This window comes from Eleginops maclovinus, chromosome 19 (assembly GCF_036324505.1).
Source record: "Eleginops maclovinus isolate JMC-PN-2008 ecotype Puerto Natales chromosome 19, JC_Emac_rtc_rv5, whole genome shotgun sequence".
NCBI classification, from domain to species: domain Eukaryota; kingdom Metazoa; phylum Chordata; class Actinopteri; order Perciformes; family Eleginopidae; genus Eleginops; species Eleginops maclovinus.
The window spans coordinates 15,453,692-15,477,709 of record NC_086367.1 but is presented as its reverse complement, the minus strand read 5'-3'; the positions used below and the strand labels follow the sequence as shown (position 1 = coordinate 15,477,709).

At 41.4% G+C, this 24,018-nt stretch overlaps 2 protein-coding genes across 3 annotated transcripts; one reads left to right on the top strand and one right to left on the bottom strand.

The window, feature by feature from the left end:
* Window positions 1-1,120: 1,120 nt before the first annotated feature.
* On the bottom strand, window positions 1,121-6,000 carry vgll2b (vestigial-like family member 2b). 2 transcript variants are annotated; one of them, XM_063908249.1, is made up of 4 exons: window positions 5,692-6,000; window positions 4,922-5,261; window positions 2,647-3,111; window positions 1,121-2,124 (listed from the first exon to the last, which is right to left on the bottom strand). In XM_063908249.1, the coding sequence occupies exons 1-4, from the start codon at window positions 5,770-5,772 to the stop codon at window positions 2,081-2,083; spliced, it is 930 nt and encodes a 309-aa protein (XP_063764319.1). In that variant the 5' UTR covers window positions 5,773-6,000; the 3' UTR covers window positions 1,121-2,080. The 2 variants fall into 2 exon arrangements, with proteins under 2 accessions (XP_063764319.1, XP_063764320.1); XM_063908250.1 differs by having other exon boundaries at window positions 5,813-5,985.
* A 7,854-nt stretch (window positions 6,001-13,854) lies between these two features.
* ythdf2 (YTH N6-methyladenosine RNA binding protein F2) lies at window positions 13,855-21,582 on the top strand. Its single transcript, XM_063909050.1, has 5 exons — window positions 13,855-14,297; window positions 15,520-15,599; window positions 16,612-18,303; window positions 19,756-19,821; window positions 20,178-21,582. The coding sequence occupies exons 1-5, from the start codon at window positions 14,249-14,251 to the stop codon at window positions 20,199-20,201; spliced, it is 1,911 nt and encodes a 636-aa protein (XP_063765120.1). The 5' UTR covers window positions 13,855-14,248; the 3' UTR covers window positions 20,202-21,582.
* The last annotated feature ends 2,436 nt before the right edge of the window (window positions 21,583-24,018 follow it).

Here is a 24,018-nt window from a genome sequence, read left to right as displayed (position 1 = left end):
ATGGACATTTTTCCAGGTTTTCTGGTATTTTTTTGTTTTGTTTTTTAACAATGGAATAAATGCTATATGTTTAACATCTGTTTGTTTGTTTATTTTTGCAAATGTTGGAAAACTGGTCGCAGTTTTGAAAAATCATTTTGTAGGTGACTATTGCAGTTTTAATAAAAGACCAGGAGAGGGCAGCATTTCCTTAGACTTTGCCCATACAGTATGTGTGTGAAGTAAATTACCTCAGCTCCCTCACATTTCATAAATAAAACAATTATACAGCGGTTTTTTCTCCTGCTTCTTCAGAACACTTAACACACTGAATGAATCAGTACATATGAATGTCATGGTTTGCATGCATAAAGAATACATTTCGCCCACACAAACTGTTACATTATAATGATTTTCACGACAACTATAAATGCTTTGTAGAGTTTATTGACCTCTAAGTAATATATAGTGACAAAAGCTGTGGGTTCACTCTAAGTATGGATAGATCTTTTAGGAACTAGTGTGAAGAGGAAACCCTCATGTCCAGTGACAATACAAATGTGAAGAGGCAGAAGGATGTTTGGCATGAGAATCTGAGGGGACGCTAACTCTATAAACTCAACTAATTTCATTACTCTACATGTATCCCCGGCTTAGAGGCAATCACATTGTTGGCTGCTATCTAGTGTTGGGTCACACATAACAGCCGTTAAATTGTGACAGTGGCCCAGACTGGCATACCTTAGCACATAATCTTATTATCGGATCAATAACACTGCAACATTTGGTACATAGCTGGGGTGGTTGGCTTCCTCTCTGGTTACACATTGCTAGCATTCACCACTCGTTCCCACTTTATAGGTGACAAACTGTGAATGAGGGCAGGAATTCAAATAGAAATCCTTTTAAATGAGAGGAGTCTCAGCGCAGCCTAGATCACATCTGGCTGTGCTACTGTCTCTAAAATTCACAGAGCTGCTAAATTATCCAAACACTATCAGTGTGCCAGTTTCCATAAAACATCCACATCTACAAAGCGATTTCTTTTCCAATGCTGAGTCGTATTTCATGCTTTAAATTAGTGGTGGATCAGAAACAATTACTCATAATGCCATGCAAGTTGAACATTGAGGAGATGTGGCACGTTATCATAAAAATATTTATTGATATCACAATCTTCTTGGACAGTTGAGAAATGACACACGAAGAAATGTCCCAGAAATATTTAGAAATCCTAAATCCATAACATCTAAGAATGACAGAGAAATTGAGAACTGAAAAAAGAACATTTTCATCAAATTGAACAAACACAAGCTTTAACTCTGTTGAGAGCTAAAAAATACTTGTATAACTGAATACATTTTAAGTTTTTTTTAATGACCTTTATTTTCCACAAAAGATTCATCATGGATAGTCCACCAGAAACAAATAGTATGGTCATCTTATCTCTCTTTAGAAAACACAATAACACAATATTTTAAAACACTGGCCTAACCAAACATTTTAGAAATACACATAAACACCAATAAATAGAAACACTTTGTTTTATAGAGCAAAATCATAATAATAACAAAAAAATGAAGATAGTCACAAATGCAGATACGTGGATGATGACAACCACTGTACCAACAAAGCGCATGAGACCAAGATAACCAGGGACGTTGGAGGGAATCCCTACTTGATGCTTTTCATCCTCCTGTCCCTCCACTCATCCCTCTATCTCTCCGTCCTCTGAAAAAGTCTGTTGTGATCCTGTCTGTCTCAGTCCAAACAGGTCACTGTGGCTCACACCTTGCCAAGGCTTGTGCTGCACCGGCAGCATCAGGAGAGCAGAAGAGAGATGCTGAAGAGAGGGAACAGCAGCACAGATTATAACCACTCGGCCTCTCTCTGCCTCTCTCTGCTTTATCTCCATGGTGCACACACGTCGACCTGGAGCAAGGCAGTATACTGGCAGGGGACGCCAGGAACAGAGAGAAGGGGGTGGATAGACGGGGAACGAGTGTGTGGGGGGATAAAGGGACACGCTGCTTCAATAGCGGAGCAGGTCCAGGGACTAATTGGATCTGGTAATAGCTGGTCAATGTGACTGAGGGGCTCGTTAGAACCAATACAGCTCCTTGCCTTTCTTGTGCTGCTGGAGGCCTGAGAAAAAAAGGACAAGAGAACAATGAGGAGAACAACAGCGAACAACAGAACACAGGTTGTCATGGAGCCTACTTTAGCCAAACATCCTGTTTTAAAGGGGGAAAACGAGAGCTTCTAATGATTAGGATGTGTTATGTGTGCATGTGGGTGTGTATGAATGGTTGTTTAAACCATAGTCTGTAGGTTTGAATGCATATGTTTTCCTCTGTTTTGATTATGTGGAATCTATACTCAATACCTGGAATAAAATGTATTTGGAAATTAATGGGACCAATAAAACAATATCATCACAATGCACAATGAACCGTGTTCTCAATGTGTTCAATTCGACAGTTCTTATTCTTTTATCCCAAAATAATCTATACTTTCCATTTGCATTTGTTTACACTGATGTCTGTGTGTTTCTTTTCATTTTCTAATTTCCATATCTGATTTGTACACTGACTGTAAACAAAGGAACCATTTTACCAATAGTTTTTGCCGAATCCTGAAACGGTTGAATAATAATACCAGTAATACCTGCATCCATGTTGAGGGCCAGCGTCTGGCTGATGTCTCCTGGTGGAAGCAGGCCGGGCCAGGAGGCAGCAGGGTCCAGCTTGCTCACTTCGTAGTGGCTTTGCAAGGAAAGGGGATGAGGTGGCCTCACTGTGGGCATGAGCAGGGGCCCATAGTGGGGATCCAAAGCTGACGGTGAATACAGTTCATGCAGAGGCCTTGGGTGGCCGTAGGCTTGGGCCTGGGGATATCCCCAGCTCTCTGGTGCGTGAGGATGCGAGTGAGGATGGGCATGTGGGTGAGGATGGGCGTGTGGGTGAGGGTGAGCGTGTGGGTGCGGCAGCCCTGGGTGCAACGTTGAGGCATATGGGTCCATGGAATAGGAAGGTGCACCCGTCTCACAGTGGGAGCGGCTCTGAGGCGAAGAGTAGTTACTGTCCCAAAAGGACGGGGGGAAGCTTCGTCGACTGCTCGGCGACGGAGTATCTAATTGGAGAGGGAGATAAACAACAATAAAATTTAGGCCAAGTCACAAACTGTTGCACAACTCTGTAGTCAATCACTTTGATTTATAGGGATATGTGGAAAAGGATGGAGCGTTGCGAGATGAGCAACCCATGCTAAAACCTAGATGTCACTCACATGACTGCTACACCCTCTAGCCCAGATATCTTCCCAATTGGATCATACTGTCACACAGCCCAAGCCCCCAAAAGACACAGAAATAAACACAACCACATTCTAGCAGACGGAGGAAGAGAGAGACAGAGAGGGAGACAGAGACACAGGTAGACAGAGAGATGTCGTTATATCCTAGAATTCTATATAAGGTATACCACGCTCTGACCTGGACGGAGCCCAAGGCTCACAGAATCCTAAATCACTCGCTGTGGTGACATCTCTCACTCTCATGTCAGCCGAGTACTTCAGAAAGTCTCACAACACAGTCACGCACACACGCACACAGACACACACACTCAGACACCCAACTCTTTGGCCCTGTACTACCACCCGCCAACCCTCTCTTGTGTCTCCTGCACCCCCACCTGTTGTTTTCTCTGCTCCCCCCTGTCCTCGCCCTTGACAGAATGTCAGCAACCATTATATGTTTTTAGCAGTATACTTATATGTATAGATATTCCTCTGAAAAAAGACACCATGCGACACCCTGAGCTAGTGTTTCCCTCTGACCCTATCACACGGACCACAGCATATATAAATCTGACTAGCAGGCAGGCAACTGACTGAGCAACCATTGTGGGGCAAGAGCTGGAGTGATAGTCAGAATGGCAGCCGCAGAGAAGTTTGAAGGGGATACGCCGGCGAGGCTCTGCGCTTACGGCCATGTATAAACATAGCATCTGTTGTGAGGCAGGAAGCGTGTGTTAGTGCCGAAATGAAGACGTCCGAATGAACTAGGAAAAACACTAACTGTGGTAGCAGAGTGAGTAGGGGCTATAGGCCCTATATGGATATTAAAAGGACATCTTCAGGCTGCTGGTAGATAGGGGATTTAGATGCTTCTAGAAGATTTGAAAATGACTAAGTTTGTACTTTGAAATGCACATGAAAGCAAAGACCCTTTAGATGCTGTTTTTGGTAATGCTTGTCAGGGTAATATTTATGTATGTTTACTGTTTTTTTTGTAAACCTACAAAAGTTTTATCATAAATTACAATGAACTAAAATAAGTTGTTCTGAAGTGGCAAGTTTGTCAAGCATATCACACAAGACTGTATAATCCTGAAACCTCAAATCTAATAGCACAGCATGCATTCTCTTGCTCTTCTTAAAAGCTTCACCCTAACTAGAGTCAAAAAGCTGCTTTGGACTCTCAACAGCGCCTTTGAGACCTCTGAACCCAACTCCCCGACCTCTCCAGGAACAACAGTCCACACAAGCAAGCAGCTTCTAACTCCTGTCACATGATCACATCACCTGTCTGTCCCTCTGCTGTGCTCTGCAGAACTGTCAATTCACCCTGTGTGGCCTCAAAATCCATCTCAAGACACCACAAACACAACTTTGGCACAGGGGATCACACATAAATGGATAATACCGCAGGCATGTAGTGGAGGGCAAAAACAGCCAAAGCTCAGTTTCCCCAATGATTTTTTTAACACTGGCGTGAACCTTCATGACTTAAATGTGATGTGATTTTCACTATCTATCTCAGAACTGTTCTTTTGTTGAATCTCTCCATTTCAATTAAATGCTGACATGCATTGTACTCCATTGTACACCAGTTCTTGTCCGTTTTTTCCATATTGAGATTTACAAAGAGGTATACACGTACCCGGTTGTTCTGTTGCCCGCCGTTTGCCCTCTCCATCCATGTAAGAGCTGAGGGCCCTGGAGAAGTGCTCGTCCACCACACTGCTGATGTCCCCCTGGTAGTAGCTGAAGAGAACACAGCGAGAAGTCAGGTACTCTGCCTCAGGGGCCTCCTGCTTCTCCTTGGGGCCCTCCTCTTGCCGTAAAGCCACAGGCGTGAAGGAGGAAGATGAAGAACTGGATGAAGATGAAGATGAAGTTGATCCTCCAGTGCCCTGGCCCCCAGACATCCCCTCTGGACCCCTGGGAGTTTCCATAAAATCCCGGCAGAGAGAAGAAGTGCTGCTTAGACCAGTGGGAGCCTGTCGGGGGGGGTGGGGGTGGGGGTGGGGGGTAGAGGACACGGTTAAGACAGGTGTTTGAGAGGACAGTCCTGGAGCTGTCTATGACACATTTTGACATAATGTTTTTCTTTGTGTGTGGCAGCGCTGGCATGTGTGTTCGTGCGCGCAAGCGAGTGAGCGTGCGTGCGTCAGGATTTGAGTTTTTTTTTGTGCAGAACGACTTCTGTGCTTCGTAAGACACACACAACACCACTAATTAAGATACTTGTGAATGACTTATTCAATCAAACACTAAAATAACAAACATTAAAAAACATTTTTACGATCTGTCAGGTTGAAGTTGCATAAATTAGCAGTGCCTCACATCAACTAGTGTCACCATCACCCCGCTAACACTGACAACAAAATAATTATTACGAGAACATTTACATTTTGGCTGTCTTCCTACCTGTAAGCTATTGATAAAAGCAGTCGGTGCGTACGGTGCGTAATGTCCATAGGCTGGGTACATAACATCCAAACAGCTCATGGTAAATGAGCGGTGTCTTCACTGCTCTGTGGAAACCGACCTTGCTGAGAGAGCGGGTGATAACATTCCGTATTTCCCGAAAAGAAATTAGCTCTGTGACCGCTGATCAGTGTGAGAAAGCCTTTGCCAGACTCGACATAGTCACCCCAGAAGGAGCGCACCTCTCTGCTCTCTGTGTGCGCCACAACAGCTGCGGCAGCAAAATGAGATGAGGTTTATGGAGTAAGCATGAGGCTGTCCTGTCCTGTACATCTCTGTGTCAACCCCTCCCACCTTTACCAGTCCCCCACCCCCCCAAATCACCACCACCAACACTCCCACTTCCACAACATTGTTTTCTTTGGTATTAATTATTAATTGGCCATAATCATTGAAATCCTATGATATAAGGAGTCAAAAGTAAATGTACAAATCACGTCAAGGTCGGATATTGTATTATCTCCATTCTGAAATATAGCAGGCAAATATTGTTGTTGTTTTTTAAAGCTGGATACAAACGGTGACTAATTATGGCACAACAACTTCTTAATCCTAGTGTAAAATAAAGGTTAGATAGAATGTAGTAATGTAGTTACACAAATAGATTTGGATGAAGTCATTGAGTTTTATAACCACATGACAATGAACCAATGGTACTTGTGATTAAGTGACGTCTTATTTCTTTCCATGTACTGGGGATACTTAAAAACGTTGTGCTCAGTCCAAACTGAAAGTGTATCCATGGTCTTAAAACAGCCATTGGTTGCCAAGTGAACCTTCAAGTCATCTGAACTATTTAGTGTGTTCCCAGAATGACACATAGGTGTCAACTATAGGTTGCATACACTGACCATACCAACATAGAGGAGAAAGGGACTCTGCACAAATCTATGACAAATTATCACCTATCAGCAGGGCAAACAAAAAGATATTTTCACACACACACACAAACATACCTGATGACAATCACATCCAGACCCTGAATCGCAGAATTCATCCCTGACTATGTACAAAACTGAGTAAAAATGAATCTTTAACACATACAACATAATAAACACCAATCTGGAAACACTCTCCAGAAAGTGTAGTCTATTTCTCTTGTTTTAAGGGTTTATCGAGGCCTTATGTTTGGGCATGCCAGTCTTTTTGACGAGCACTTCAGAATGCCTAGGAGAACAGTGTGGAAAATGTGCAGAATTCCATGGACGAGTGTCAGATGAGGTGGAATGTCTCTGATGTATGCGAGTGGACGAGCTCCTGGGGAAGTTACATCGTCCCTCTGCTGCGTTCTCTAGATTGAGAACATGACCAACATCTTGCTATGCATACATCACACATAGTATGAATAACTAGTGGCAGGTTATTGGCATGCTAATGAACAGACCATGCTCTTAAATTGCAGTTGATGAGGCTGATGGGCAAAACTGTAGTGCTTACTTTGACATTGTCAGGCATTACTGTGTTTAATAGGAGAACTTTACAGCATAGAACTGCAATATACTACTGTGAATTGGACATAATTGTGTTGGAAGAGTCACTGTGGAGTATTAACAGAGGGTCTGTTTTCATTAAATTGACAAGTAAACAAATAGATTGAAATTCTTAAATCCACTCTGATCAGTGTGTTACCATTATTGGGGCAATATTTATTCTTTAGTTTATGTGCAATATGACCTATTAGATCCATATACGTACATGCAGGGTAATGCAGGACAGCATGGCACTCAGGAAGAAAGAGTGATGCAATGCTAGAAAGCTCAATGTTACACCAGCGTGATCAACAGCTGCAGCTGACAGAAGGGAAGGGAGGCCACTATAAGTATTAATGGCCATGACTAAATTTCTCTCTGTGTCTCTGTCTCTCTTTCTGTCTCTGCTACTCCCTCCTTCTTCTCTTCCCTAGTGATACATACACCTATTCTCTATTTAATCACATGTGTTTCCCCTGGAACAACCACCCCGACTGTCAATTGATGGTGTGTGTGTGTGTGTGTGTGTGTGTGTGTGTGTGTGTGTGTGTGTGTGTGTGTGTGTGTGTGTGTGTGTGTATGTGTGATAGTGCGTGCACATACATGCAGCAACAGTTGTCATCGACTGACCAAACTAGGAAGGGAGTAAGGGAGACAAACTGCTTGCAAAAACATGGCAGGGATCACAAAGTCTATGAGTCGGTACATTTGGGTTTGTCACAAATACTGGACCATGCATGCAACAGAAATCTTTGCATTTGAAGAACAGTATGTGCAAGCGTCTACGTGTGTGTGTGTGTGTGTGTGTGTGTGTGTGTGTGTGTGTGTGTGTGTGTGTGTGTGTGTGTGTGTGTGTGTGTGTGTGTGTGTGTGTGTGTGTGTGTGTGTGTGTGTGTGTGTGTGTGTGTGTGTGTGTGTGTGTGTGGGGAGGTGTCTGTCAGGCTACATTTACGTGTATATGCTGAAAATAAACACAGGTTACATCACTCCTTGTGACCCTGCAGCACATTTAGGCCCCGCCTGTCTTAAAAGAGGTCTAACCAGGCATAGGCTCTCATTGGCTGAGATGTTGCAGGGCCTGCTGAGGTAGTAATGGCAACCTGGTTTTATTTAGAACACTATTCACATTGCAACAACACCATTAATAGTTTATAGCCTATGCTACAATTACTTTGAGTACATTAAAGAAAAAACTGCATGCATGTTCTTTTATTTACCATTTGCATTACCTTTAGGGTGGCGTATATCAAGTTGTTTGCTTAAACGTATCATTATAAAGTTAATGTTGATTGCAAAATGTAATGTTATTACACATTTAGATAAGTTCCCATAAGCGATAAGGTACAAACTCACAGTAAAATTAAAGTTTTGAGAACAATATGTGTGTCCTGTCCAGTATACTATTTTTCCTATGAAAGCACAAACTCCAAAAGTCCCCAGATGATATACACTCTTTAGCATGTTGGTAATGTCTTAATGCAATCATTTGCATAAAGTTCAGTGGTTGTGTCAATTGCAGCGTTGGAGAGACAATGTAAGAGATCTGCAGTTAATCTGAGTAGCATTGGGAATGAAGAACTATACTTGCTTTATCTCTGATGGTCTAAATAGGTCTTTAACTGTGTCATTCATGGTAAAATGGAAAACATCTGGTAGTCTGTGTGACAGCTGCACTAACAAAATTGCCATGCTGAATGGAAAATGTAGAAAAGTTTCGCCATTTTATAATTGTTGTAAAAACTATTGAACAAACATGTATTTAAATGCAAATAAGGACAATGTGACCAGAATGCTTATAGTGATGGTCTGAAAATGGGGCTTGTTGAGAACCTGAAACCACCAAAGCTACCTCCTGAAACAACAAGGCCTTTATTAAGGTCCCAGTCTGGCTTAGTCCCAAGGGGGTCGGACCCCAGGATTCCACTGTTGTTTATATGCCTCAATGTGTATGTGTGTCTACGTGTATGTGTGTATATGTCCAAGACAGAGATGTACAGCTGCTCCGTTGTCCAGTTCCACACAAACTCATTTCAGCTGCTCAAAATCATCACTGAGTGTCATCGGAAACACAGACCCATTGGCACACACACATACACACACACACACACACACACACACACACACACACACACACACACACACACACACACACACACACACACACACACACACAGAAAGGGCCACATATGGACAGGTCTGGCTCATTCAACCTTCTACACAAATGTTGGCGATAAATCTTCTATGATAGAATGTGTGCAAGTGTGGGGCTATTTTCTTCCTAAAACAACTCCCTCATTGTGTCAACACAGACCACCAGGACTCATGTAACCAGAACTTTGAGTATAGAAGTCAGTTAAATATGAATCAAGAGTTTTAGTATCATATTTGTTTTAACTCAATTACAGCTAAACTTAACATTTCTGCTAACCATCTCCTCTTGACACATAGACCTTTAGTTTTTACATTAGTTAATCATTTTTTCGACAATCTACAGTCATCAGTTTCTGTGTACTGTTTTAAACCAAGTTGTCGGGACAAAAAACCTAATTGGGATCACATAGAACATTGTGTTGAATGGTACCAGGTTATTTTCCGGGAAGAAGATATCATTCTGGGTTTCAGATACTGAAAATATTTTAATTGGTTGACCCTAACCCTCTTTTTATGGTCTTTAATGGTCAGTTCAATTAATTCAGCATTTATTTATTGTGTCAAATACAACTTGAACATGTTCAGAAAATACCTAAATGTATTTGTCATACTATACATGTAATATTTATTTAAATATTTGATTAGTCTATATCACCCAGACTTAATGAATTGTTTTTGATTTCTATGTTGATTGATTTGAAATCTAATTTTAATCAAGCAAGTTGATTTTCATGACGTACTGAAATCAACAATATTGTAGGCTGCAATAGCTGTGACGATACGCGTGTACTGTATGTCTCCTTGCATTAATTCACACACAAAACCCTCATAATGATGCTTCCCACAACACTCTGATGGTGATGATCTCAAGATATCAAGGGGGTGGGGCTAAACCTTAGGGGTGGAGTAAATGGTTTATGGGTTTAGCCATAGTACATCAATCCGGTGAGAAGTTCTGAACCTTTTTGAGACAGGCCACTCTTTCTTCCACACATCTTTTCTAGCTATTGGCATTCACAGAAGCTGCCTCTGTGAGTTTAAAACTTTTTTAAACATGCCAAAACACTGGTTTGGTTGTGCTATAACTGTGTTCTGGTAGTTCTAATTCAGTTTTCAATTTTCAATTCTTACATACACACTCACACAAACTGACACCCACACACACAGAGAGCTTGCGTACAGGTAAATACTCTGAATGTTGACTGTTTATTGATGCTAACCCTCTGAAACGGACAGAATGTGAATTAACAGCATCCTCCGAGAGGCTGACAAGTGCTACATTCCTAACATCCTATTACCGAGGGTAACCTGCTGCCAGACTGCCACTGGGTCACTGGAGTTATGCACACACAATCACAAATTCACACACTCACACACACACACACACACACACACACACACACACACACACACACACACACACACACACACACACACACACACACACACACACACACACACACACACACACACACACACATAAAGCCAAAGGAACACATTCAAATGATGAAAGATGCACACAGAAACACTAATCTGGACATGTGGGATTGTCACCTTCTGCCTGAGATTCCTGCTTCTGTGGGCTGGATTGAGAAGGGCACTGCATAGAGGTGTGTGGAGGAAAAGTGATGCAGGGGGTGGACAAGAGGGCAGAATCACAAATTTGGCATGTCACATGGTCAAACAGAAAAGATTTACGACTGATCAGGTTCCACATCGGCAGCATGGTGTTGTGGCTTCAGAATGCCAGGTATGGGAGTGAGATCAGACTCCGGCTTTAGACTGTACACCCTTTCTGGCCACTGCAGCCTAGTACGACTGGCTGAAGATGGCAATATTATTGGCGTGGGGAACTCGGTCTATCTTTTTCCTGTCTTTAACATCGTCTTACATCTTGAAAGGTTTACATACTACTGAACGTGCAGATGTAACAATATAGGAACACAGGTGGATAAACGAGTGCAGAAATCTGATCCAGGATTTGAGTGAAAGCAAGAGGACAAAAAACAGTGTACTGTGAAATTAGGTAAACCAAGGGTGATACCTAAAACTATAATAAAACAAACAATATCAACACAGCTGATCTTTCTTTCTCTCGTTTTAGTTCCCTCTCTGCAGTCAGGAGCTATGATTTACTTACCGGTGACATCATGGAGACCACAGCTATTTTTATTGGTCGGTAAATGGCCAGCTCTTCTCTGTGCTATGCCACCTGTCCAATCCGCACCAGTCAACAAGCCCCTGGGAAAAGAAAAAAGTCAAGCACCCAAAAATGATTGAGAGTTGAAAGGCGGAATATGATACATGCATGCCATGCTACTGTTGTATGCATGTTTCACAGGTCAAATGTATTGTCACTGCTACTGGTTTCCTATCCCTACTTGCCTGCATTTTTCATACTTGAGTACAGTGCACTGTGTTTCCTAATTAAACTCATATACAGCTATCTGCTTTTGATTCACTCAGTGAGTGTGTGTGTGTGTGTGTGTGTGTGTGTGTGTGTGTGTGTGTGTGTGTGTGTGTGTGTGTGTGTGTGTGTGTGTGTGTGTGTGTGTGTGTGTGTGTGTGTGTGTGTGTGTGTGTGTGTCAAAAGGTGGGGTTATTCCTAGCCGTGTGCCGTGTGTTCTGAGGTGCAATTTAGTCACATGCCATTTGACCAACCCTTGGCCCTGAAAAATGATAAGTACGGTGGGGAGGGGGTCATCACCTAACCTCACTGCCCTGCATGATGTCAATTTAGCAATAAGACAGATAATAAGACATTAAATCAGAGTTCATTCAGGAAGAAGTTTAAATAATTCAAGTGTGTTGGAAAAATAATTAACTATCATATATAACTATTAGGAAAAACTAGCATTATTGTCTCTTTACAGAACCATGCAAATGTCTTTAGATCTGAAATTAGACTTGGAGAGTCTAATGTATTCTTTTATTATTTTATGTCTGGAGGGGGTTTTAAATAATTATAAGTGATGCTTCAGTAACTGAGACAGTTTCATATAGAGACACGTCTAATTAGTGCCAGCGTTGCCTTAGCTCAGATAGACACCAACAAAAGCACTTCATAAAACTCGCTGTTAACAAAAAATCACCCATGAAAGGATCTGCTGATAAAATGTATTTTATGCATATGTGTCCTTTCAGTGTGATTCATAGGAAGGGGAATAAAGGACAAATTGCATCTCACATAATTTACTGTTGGTTTTACTGCTTTAACAAAACCACAAATAAAAGACAGTGACTAGGAGTCCCCCTTGTGGCAGTGATATGAATGGCAAGTGATTATTTATTTTACAGAGCTCCTGAGAACAAGAAACATATTCTGTGAAACAACCGCTAGAGGACGCTAAAGGGTTGAAATAAGAAGAACATAGCAATGAAGCTATCTTCCACTAACTTCCTTTTAGATATTATTATTATACCTTAATGTGGTTTTAACAATGGTTTCATATTACTTCTGTGAAAAATAAGGCTGTTCGATTTCTATTTTTTTTTAAGTAAACTGTTATCTAGAAAAACTTTGTCCAGAACATGTACTTAACTTGAGTCAATAAATTCAAGTAGTGAATTGTAGTCTTTACTCTACAGTTACCTAATAAATCTAAATAATTGAACTATTCTATGAACAGCATTTCCTCAAGATAAGTAGACGTTAGACAACTTTTTTTTTTAAAATTATTTTTCTATCCCATAAATGAGGGTTTATCATAATATCAATCGAGTCCCAGACACCACGTGGACAACTGCAGGTCTGTTTGAGAAAGCTAAATTCATTGGATCCGTCAGAAACCTTTTAATATATAATAAAAATCACTTTATTGTTTATAATATGCTATTATGTTGAGCTTCCATTGAGGTCGTTGTACATTTAAGTATGAGGAGTAGTTTTTGTGTGAGTTGTATGACGTTGGCTATTTAATTATCTCTTTCTATCATTGAAATTGTAGCTATATAAGGTTAAATGTGTGTTGTACAACTCTGAAGGTATGGTTAACTGTTTGATATTATTATATTAGACACACAGTGAAAATGACAAATATAATTTATAAAATAACATTCCATAATAATGTTTGGAATTTTATTTCATAAATTAATAATTTATTTATAATAATGAATACGTTTATTCGAATACATGTATGCATGTATTAACCCATATATTTTATGTTTAAATAACCTATATTTATGCTGATTTTCGCACATTCAATGTTCATAATATCCTACTTCTATATTTTGTAAGCTGTAATTGGCCCTCCATAGTGTATCTTTGACAGACAGTCTTCTGATTTACATCTTCAACTGTCATTATGAATATTCCTACTTTTAAAGTTCTGTTTTTATTTTCTATCTTAAGATGTTTATACATGTTGTTCTACTATTTTGATGTGACAGGTAGTAGGTTAAACCTGGTTCCTCCACACCGTTGGGGGGCGCTTGTCTGCTGTAAATAAATGCCATCGTTGGTTGACGAGGGCGGCCCAGCCATGTTGAGGAGTCTGTCAAGCAAACTGCAGCCCGCCATTGTGTAGAAACCAGGCTCTATAGAGAGATAGGGGCGCTTGGGTGAAATTCTTTAATATCTAGACCAATTCCGCACCCTCACGCTTTATTTAGGAGTAAATACAGTTACGCAGGCTCCGGGGGGGAAAGACATGTCAGCCAGCAGCCTTTTTAAACAGGTAAAGAGAGGAATTTTCTGAACATTTACGAGGGCCAAATTTCTCATCATCGCGACGGCTAGCTCGGATAGCTTAGCTCAGAGGCAGCGGCTGTGGCTCAGTAGTGCAGTAGGCCTGACCACCTGCTAAAGGAACTGACTGCTGAAAATATATCTCTTCATCTATTTTTCCCCTTCCTCTCTTCTCATAAATCAAACCTTCATGAATCACCTGGACCCAATCCAGAGACCGAAAGGCCAAGCTAATAAAGGTAAGGACAGATATTGTCTAACATGATGGACTCTGAGGCTGAGTGAATGCGGATCTTTTTACGTGCGGTGCGCTTTGGAAAATCTTACGTGCGCGGATGCGATAGCTTGTCTCATAGCTGCTTTGGGAATAGGCCTGCCTGTTTTAAGTTAGTAATATTTTTGCAACTTCAATGAAACGCACAACTACCTTTTTGTTTTTATAGGAGTGTTTTAGGCCCTTTAATCGCCATTAGTGAGTGTTCCAAACATCCCTGAAATGGCACTTGTAAGGTTAGCATTAGCTATCTCTTGACAAGCTAACTTTAAATGGCAACATGATACACATCAGCATCCTTTTCCTGGTTGAACTTGCAACGCATTTTATGGTACTGACAGATGCGAGAATACACGCTTATTGCTCAACATCTCTTTATATTGTTTCCTGTCAAACATGTTTGCAGTGTTAAGCTACAGGTGCCTTCCTATCACGCTGGCCACTCGGCTAATGTTAGCCAAGTCCGTCATGTTGAAAGGACTCTTGGCGCTCGTTAACATGGAGACGCTGCGCAGTGCATGCAGCTAACCACACAGCTAGCATGCTTACTGTAGCTTATAGCTAAGTTAACCCAAATGACACGTCTTCCGAGATGCTTTTCGTGAGTCCACATGGACCTCGCGCTTTCCCGTCACAATGTTGTTTATATTGGGACATCAGCTAGTATGTATAACCTTAGGGTTGTGATTAACATGTTCCCAAGTTCTGAAATGCTCTGAGTCCCCTGTCAACTAACACAGCATCATCAGCCCTCCGAAACTTGTGAAAACAAACCACAGAACACTGATCTGCCTACTAAACATGCGTTTAATCTGCTTTTTAAAAGATCAATAGTGTCACACGCTATCATAATTATCAATGTGTCTGTTTTTATAAGAGAATCAAAATCTTGGCTTACATATTTGAAGTATGAGACCAGTGCCAAGTGTTTCACTTCTTAACTGGGGCTGATTCATCTCATACGCAAGAGAACTTTGCGTAATCTGGAGTTTAGTATGTGACTTCTAATCATGCCAAATTTAGTGGCGTTTCCTGTGTTGCTAATCAATAATTGCAAATAATGGTTGTGTTATGTATCAAGTGATGATTTGAATGTGAAATGTCCAGATAAGATCTCTCAACACTCACATTTCTTGAGTCACACAATCCTGTATCCTCTGTTTACATCAGTGTTGTTTTCTTTTCAGTGCAAAACGGAGCTGTGACCCAAAAGGATACTTTGAATGATGATGAGTTTGAGCCTTACCTGAATACTCAGGCCAGACAGGTGAGCCTTTATGGACCAATGTGCAACAAGTTAACCCACTTTCATTATCAGAGACTAGAGAACCTTTTTGAAATTAGTGTTTAATCAGGAAATCATTTGTCTCTTTTTATAATCACAGAACAACTCGTGTATTGAAATAATCTGGTTGAAAAGTCAACCTTGACTTCTATAGTTAACTTTTTATTGAAGAGTTTTGATTAGTTTTTTCCTTCAATCAGAATCGCCTTTATTGGCCAAGTATATGTACACATAGGAAATAAAATGGCTTAGTGTTTGCATTACTTTATATGCACTTGCACAGAAAAAAGGCATACAAAACTTTTGTGAACAACGAAAACAAAGCTGTGCCCAATGAAGGTAAAAAGATAGACGGGGCATTTCTGTACACAAATGTGTTAAGTGTGTGTATATTTGAAGCTGTTTTTGTAGTCAACAGTAACAGCCTTATCTTCTTAATATGCACATCCTTTCATGTAGCTGTCCTGATGAATACAGGGAGACCTTAAAATGTGCAGCAGAAATTATTGCTGCTGTTGCTTATCAATATTTCAGTTGCCTTGGGTTTTATTTGTGTTTTTATTTGGTGTATTTCCTTTTCCGTGTTAGAAGACAGACTGTCTGAAGTGGTCTGTAGAGGAAAACAATGGAGCTTGTATTTGCTTCCACTGATGAATGCAGTCCTTGTGTTAAAGAGACTGTTACACTTTTTCTTTAATGTATAGTACATTGCTATGCATGTACAGATCAGGTAGGCTGAAATACAGAGGGATAGAATCATTATTTTGTACTTGGTTTATGAAAATAATAGCAACATTCAATGCATTTGCTTGTCTATCTTTTATCAAACATTTTCAAGTTACAAGAAAAATGTGTAGACGTATTAAACATTATCTTAACAATTAATGTTATTGAATAATGTTCCGTTATCAATTCAGTTGACGTACACATGTTTAAAAAGTTTGTGTTATATTTTACTATTGGTCCCTAAAATAATTTCGTTTTTTCCATTTAGAGCAATGCCTATACGGCCATGTCGGACTCGTACATGCCCAGCTACTACAGCCCCTCCATAGGATTTTCCTACTCCTTAAATGAGGCAGCATGGTCCACAGGTGGGGATCCTCCTATGCCTTACCTGGCCTCCTACGGACAGTTGAGCAATGGGGAGCCCCACTACCTCCCGGACGCTATGTTTGGCCAGCCAGGCCCCCTGGGGAACAACCCTTTCCTGGGCCAGCCCGGTTTCAACTTCTTCCCCAGTAGCATCGACTTCTCAGCATGGGGCAATAACAGCTCTCAGGGACAGTCGGGAACACCGCAGAGCTCTGGCTACAGCAGCAACTATGCCTATGCTCCCAGCTCACTCGGGGGTGCCATGATCGATGGACAGTCCCCGTTTGCACCTGCTGCCAATGAGCCTCTGAACAAGGCACCTGGTATGAACAGCCTTGACCAGGGCATGGCGGGGCTTAAGATCGGTGGTGTGGCTCCTGGTGGTAATGGGGACATGGCCCCTAAGGTGGTTGGCTCTGGCTTACCTGGTGGGGGTCCCCTTGGCCCTGTATCATCTGTAGGACCTCCCAGCATGCCTCCTGTCTCAATTGCCCCTGCCAAGCCTGCCTCCTGGGCCGATATTGCCAGCAAGCCAGCCAAGCCTCAACCCAAGCTGAAAACCAAGGGTGGCATGGCCGGTGCCAATTTGCCTCCTCCGCCCATTAAACACAACATGGACATCGGCACTTGGGACAACAAGGGCAACATGCCTAAAGCTGCCACCCCTCAACAGGTGCCCTCTATTCCGAGCAATGGGCAGCCGCCCAATCAGGCTTCACCACAGCCTGGAGCTACTGCTGTAGGTAACCCTCAAATGCCCCTCAGCAATGGACAGCTGGTTCCTTCTGTTTCCCAGATGGGGCAGCATCAGCTTCCACCCACCGGACAACCAGGTATGGCTCAGATGCCCCAGCCTCCTCTCTCCCAGGGTCCTCCTCCAAACCAACAACAGCAACCTTCTCAACCTACTCGTTGGGTCCCTCCACGGAACCGGGCCAATGGATTTGGGGATGGCAGTGGGGGTGGTACAGGCCAGTCCCCTCCCACTTCATCTGGTGTGGGTGTGGTTCCTGGGGTCCCTTCTGAGCCTCACCCAGTCTTAGAAAAGTTGCGCATGGTCAACAATTATAACCCCAAGGACTTTGACTGGAACCCCAAGGCGGGCAGGGTGTTTATCATCAAGAGCTACTCCGAGGACGACATCCACCGCTCCATCAAGTACAACATCTGGTGCAGCACGGAGCATGGCAACAAGAGGCTTGATGCAGCGTACCGCTCAATGGGTGGCAAAGGGCCGCTTTATCTTCTGTTCAGTGTCAATGGGAGTGGTCACTTCTGTGGCGTAGCAGAGATGCGCTCGCCCGTGGACTACAACACGTCTGCTGGCGTGTGGTCACAGGACAAGTGGAAGGGTCGTTTTGATGTGCGCTGGATCTTTGTTAAGGACGTTCCCAACAGTCAGCTACGGCACATTCGGCTGGAGAACAACGAAAACAAGCCAGTGACCAACTCTCGGGACACACAGGAGGTACCACTGGACAAGGCCAGGCAGGTGCTTAAGATCATCGCTGGATATAAACACACCACTTCCATCTTCGATGACTTTTCTCACTACGAGAAGCGTCAGGAGGAGGAAGAGTGTGTGAAAAAGGTAACACAGCTACTGTTGAATAAAGCGAATGATAACACTGATGAAAGAGTGCTTTGCTTTAACCTAAGTTGAAAAGGGTGCTGTATATGAAGCTGGTTTGGATGTGTGTGTGCATGTACAACCTTTCCTTATGCATTACAAAGAAATCCAGAAACCTCAAGAATTAACAGCTGGATCATAGTGGGATATTTTGGGGTTTTTTCTTCAGTTTTACTGTGGTGTTATCTGTTTTACCTTTTACATTACTTATATTGCTTTGATTTAAAAGAGAATAACAAAGGAAATGAATGAATGAACAATAGGAAATGATTTACTTGTATACTCACTGATTGTAAAGAAACGAGAGAGCATATCTGTAAATGACATTCAGTGGGTTGTATTGTGGTGTAGTTTTCCTTTTTGAATACCCTTATCAGGATTATCTGTTCATTGTGTCGACACATAGCCAGCTCTGCAGCTTTCTGAATATCTGTGAATACGTGATTTCCTATTTTGGTAGAACATAGCAGGGGGAGAATCTGTTTATTATGTGTTATACTGCGACCATCAACATAGTGAACACAAAAAGGAGAGTATATCTGTGTAGCATCTAATATGATGTAGGTATACTTAAATGCATTTCTTATTGTGAAAAGGTACTGTTTTCATACAGGGGCTTTCTTTTCCTGCACAGCTGTATAATGTGTGTTACATTCTGTTTACTTTAGGGGGACAAATTAAGCACGCTATATGTCAAGGCAATATAATATTGGCTGGCCTTCTTTGACATAACTGCTCAGTAACCTTAATAACCATTATTTGTTTACTTGCCAGTAGGTGTTTCAATCTGTAGATGTAGAAATATTTATCTTCCAGTGTGGTTTGAAGTGTGTTGCTTAAAGGTAACTTGTTATACATTAGCTTGAGAACAAATTAATGTTAGAATCTATATCGTATTGTTAGCAACACTGACTTATCTCCTCACACCCAATGGCGAGCAAAACATCTGTAACCAAATGAATGTAGCAACTGCAGTTAACATAAGTCTTTTTCATTATTGTGCAATTGTACATTTCTATTCAGGTATTCATTCCACTCTGACTATCAGAGGCACATGCATGTTTTCCAAAACTAGTGAATTGTATATCTTAAGAGATGTTCTATTATCAACACTGAGGACCTTAAGTGACTGTATAATGAACCTCATAGTGCTATAGCTCTGTCAGTGTTGGATATTTCAGAAACCCTTACAACTCATTTAACTTTATGCAAAGCAGAAAATGTTAGCTTGAGGTTAATGTTTAAGATTTAGTGTGTGGGACGGACATGTCTGCAAGCAGAGTTTTAGCTTTTCATCACGATATCTTGTGGTAAATGCAAAGCTTCTAGATTTGTATCAAAACCCTCTGATTTAAAGTAGAGTGACTTGTTTGTTTCAGTTATGCTCAGCTTTCCCTCCTCTGTGTGTGACAGGTCGAGGTCCAAGGCAGTGAGCCATATCCCAGCAACCCCAGCAACAGGAGTCATTACAGGCTGCAGGTAACTTGTTTCATCTTGCACTATATAAGTATATCATTGTTATTTAGCTACTTGGTGGACACTGCTTGAAATCTTTTCAAATGAAGTTGTTGGAGATTGTTGATCAAAATGTGATTACCCACAACCTGTATGTCTTCCTATATCTGTCATCAATAGTTGGGCAGCAATTGCAAAACATTTCTTTTTTAAATAATGAACAAATAAATGTCAAGTGCTAAGAGTGGATGTGCACATCTCGCTTCATCAAAGAATGAACCACAAAAACGTGTAGGCATCCTTGACCAGTTTGGTATGAAAATACATGCGTGTTGAATGGTGTTTGTAACTTGTCCTTGTTTTTTTTATTTGTGTTTTAGGAGCGCCAAGGACGAGCGAAGTAACAGTTGGTGCTCTGGTGCAAAAGACTGCAATGGCCCCCTCTAAAGCCCTGTCCACCCCATTACATCATCACATCCAGATCTCTAAGAAATTCTAATAGGGGTGAAGAATTAACCGAGGACAAAAAAACTAAATGAAGACTTTCTTGATTTCTTTTGACTTTAAAGACTTACTTCGAACTTGTAGTAAAAGAAAAGGAAACGATTATTCATAGGACTACATCTTAATGCATAGCATCCTTAGGCGAAATCTTTTTTGCCCCACCCCATTCCACTACATATGCTTTTCCCTTGTATGCTGCTTTCTCCTTTTTTAAATGAAAGGATCATCTTCTGTTTTATGGTCCAAGAGCAAGTCTGTAATTCTCAACAAAAAACACACAAATCCAATAGAAATGTGTAATGTTGGCTTATAATAGTGTCCCAAAGTCAAGAATGGGCAGTTTGTCTCATTTTCTTTGTAACCCCTCACGCCCCTTTCTTCTGAGGATGCTCGCATCTTCAACCAGGACCGTTTGGAGTTTCCTCCTCAGTGGATTTTCATCATAGACGGGTGTCAACGATGCTCACTGCAGAATCTCGTTTCGTACATGCTTGCCATGTTTTTGTTTGAGAGGGCTGCAGATTTTCACAATGGCCCTCTATTTTGTTTTTGCATGTGTTGGACGGAGTGTGTGGGGAAGGTAGAGTATGGAGGATCTGGAGAAGAAAGGGGGGGTCAAGAGTTTGAAACAGAAGAAATGTTAAGTTGATGAGCATGGCTCAGTGTATAATTTTTTGGTCTAAAATAATTGGGGCCCTCTGTTAAAAGTGTTCATTGGACTTTATTTACCCTCTATTTCGTTCTCTTGGACAAGTTGATTCATCATTGCTATGGGCTGCTTTTTTTGTTTTCTCTCCTTCCTCCATTTTCTAAAGACAGTGATGCGAGTGGCCTTGCCCCCACTCTTTCTATTAATCAGTTCAAAGTAATAAATGTGGTATATTCAGCAGAACTGGTGTGCATTCCCCTTGTTTGACTGTGTAAAGCAGTTTTGTCATGCAGCGTTTCTGTGCATTTTCATCTATTTCTTTTCCCACATGGGTATGTGAATGTTTCTCTGCCTACCTTCACACTCAGCCCGTCCACTCCCCATCCTGACTTCTATTTTACCTGCATTTCTTGCCTCTGTTTTCCAAACCCACCCCTGTCCTCCACACACTCCCATTTTTGACTGCTCAGCCAGCCATACATACTATAATATCACGTCAGCTTCCACCATTTTCAGAATGTCATTGTTGGTGAGTAAAAAAAATCGCAACGGTCCTCTTTCAGAACTACTGGCTTTTATTTGTGGCATAATAAAAGATGCTCCACAAAGTGGTGTGTGGGTTTTCCTCATTACTGTAGATTGTTTTTCTTCAGTCACATGAATGGCCTATTATATCTGTCTACTTGTGTTGTATGCTTTTCCTTAAGCAGCCTTAACATAAACCCGTTTGATGTCCTGAATAAGTAAATGTGTTTTATCATGCTGTAATTCATTTGTTTTGTAGCAGTACAACACCTCATGAATGAAGTTATTTGTGCATAAGGAACTATGCTATTTATATATCTGGACTATAGTCAATTTCCAAAGTTTATAATGTGATGCAAAAGAAAAGTGTAAATGCTCATACTGTACACCTGCGTGTGTGGGCCATGGATGTATAATAAGAACGGTGTGGGCTGCATCCGCCATTTTCTTTCCTCTTCAGTGAAGTTGTACTGATCGCAGCAGCCACTAGAGGGAGACACAGCATCATTTACTGTGGTGCTTCTGCTCTGATGAGAACTTCAGCCGGGGTCCCATCACCAGGCCTTCTGTAATCTACACACGGCAAGTAGTATAGTATCTTTTTTTTAAAGGTTATCAAATATGTCTTGATACAAAAGGGCTAAACTGAGTGTTTTTTTGGCTTTTTTTACTTCTTACTCTAATTAGATTTGATTGGTTTATGTGGCATTTAAGTGCAGTGTGTAAAACACTAGCAAAGACATGGACGAAATGTAATTAATTTCGGATTTACATAATAACATTAACCCCATATGTAAACGTTTAAACCTAAAACGAAAAATGATCAACCTTAAGGTTAAAAGGACCGTATATTTGACGTATCTGATATTTTCCAGAATTTGGAGATTATAATAAAGGGTATACACTGTATAAAGATCCTATCCATGATATTAATGTAGACGATTTAAATTAAATTGCGCAAGGCCATTTGAATGCATTATCAAAACAAAGGGTAATTTCAGAATACGAGAATTGCTATAAAACATATGTATGCCCGGTGCAGCCTAACACTGGTGGAATCGCAGGCCTTTCTAACCAAACCCGACACAACGATGACCTAAATATATTATGGCATGTCAGAATATAACAAAGACAGTCCTGTATTAAAAGCACATTTTTTTCTGGTGATGTTCTGAGGCTAAAACGAGCCAGCATCACTCAGCTTTTTTTGTAGCTGAAGTGCAGGTCTGGAAGACGTGTGAGTGTGTGTATGTCGAGAGGGGGGGTCGACGGCACGTGTCGTGTCTGCGTTGAGGGTGCGTGGCAAACACGCTGCCTGCCTCGAGGGAATCTCCTGTGACCCTTATCTGCGCGTCTCTGGGGACGCCTTTCAGCCCCTCCTGGGATGCAAATGAACGGCCATAAAAGAGAGGCAGATACAGCCACCGAGACGATGGAGGAGAAGAAAGGGAAATGGGACCATGGGGAGAAAGTGGAGGAGGAGGAGTTGGGGGGTGGGTGGGTGTTGGAGGGGAGGAGGTCAGCACTCACATCTCAGAACTCACATCAAGCTAAAGAGGAGATGGAGAAACAAAATAAGTTGCCCTGCAGTGGTGACAGGAGAATTCCTGTGTGTGTGTGTGTGTGCGCGTGTGTGCGTGCGTGGAATGAGCAGTTTCTTTTCAATGTGCAGTAGGCTGTCCTTCAGTATACTATATTCATATGAATTATTAATTCATATGAATATATAAGAAACACTAGAAAATGGTCTGTAACCATTTCCTGGGGATCCTTTTTTGCATTAACTCAATTGTGGTATATTTCTTATTTAACATTAAAAAAATTACACTTCTCAACCTTACATTTCTGTAGTCATAAGAGGGAAATATTGAAAATGTTTTTCTAAAGTATTGTCCTCTAGAAAGTGTTGTTCAGTGAGAGAGCTACACATTAGGTGCGTTGTGTCTGTGGGTTCATATCGCACTGCAAGGTCATGCTTCTGCTTTATTTTCCCCCTCATTATCATAAGGCATCCATCTCTTTCTTCCATTAGTGACGCTTCACCATGTCGCCAACCCGACCTCTATTTACATGACTAAATTAGATTTCTTCTCGCTTTTTGAGTGGTTTGTTTCTGAAAGCCTGTCTCTAATATTCCCAAAAGAAAAAAATGTAAAGATTTCAAATGCAGCTGTATGAGAAAAAATAACATATGTCACTTCATATTTCTGGAATACTAATAGTGGCTTTTCTAGGTTCTGTTCATGTCACAATGGTTTGGGGATTTTTTACAATCTATTTTTGGTTTGAATTTTTTAACATGGACAAAAAAAAAAGACCCTTAGTTAACCTATAATCCCACGCCTGTCACCAATTTTTCAGCATTATTTTTGCATCAAAACGAAAAGCAGTAGGAGCTTAAGAAAAGGCTATTTAGAAAATTGTGTATGTCATGATGATGAGTGTTTTCAGCACGTGAAGGGTCTGCCTGCTCACCATCTCCAGGGGTCCTGCACTGCTGACATATTGAGTATTCTCCCCTCATTTCTCGTTGTGTCCTTATT

Bases quoted from the DNA above. Each gene is read 5' to 3' on its own strand.
- vgll2b (XM_063908249.1), bottom strand. From the start codon at position 5,772: ATGAGCTGTTTGGATGTTATGTACCCAGCCTATGGACATTACGCACCG. The intron at 5,262-5,691 runs GTAGGAAGACAG...CCCCCCCGACAG, and splicing joins CTTTTATCAATAGCTTACAG to GCTCCCACTGGTCTAAGCAG. The intron at 2,125-2,646 runs GTATTACTGGTA...TTTTTTTCTCAG, and splicing joins GGCCCTCAACATGGATGCAG to GCCTCCAGCAGCACAAGAAA.
- ythdf2 (XM_063909050.1), top strand. From the start codon at position 14,249: ATGAATCACCTGGACCCAATCCAGAGACCGAAAGGCCAAGCTAATAAA. The intron at 15,600-16,611 runs GTGAGCCTTTAT...TTTTCCATTTAG, and splicing joins TGAATACTCAGGCCAGACAG to AGCAATGCCTATACGGCCAT. The intron at 19,822-20,177 runs GTAACTTGTTTC...TTTGTGTTTTAG, and splicing joins GGAGTCATTACAGGCTGCAG to GAGCGCCAAGGACGAGCGAA.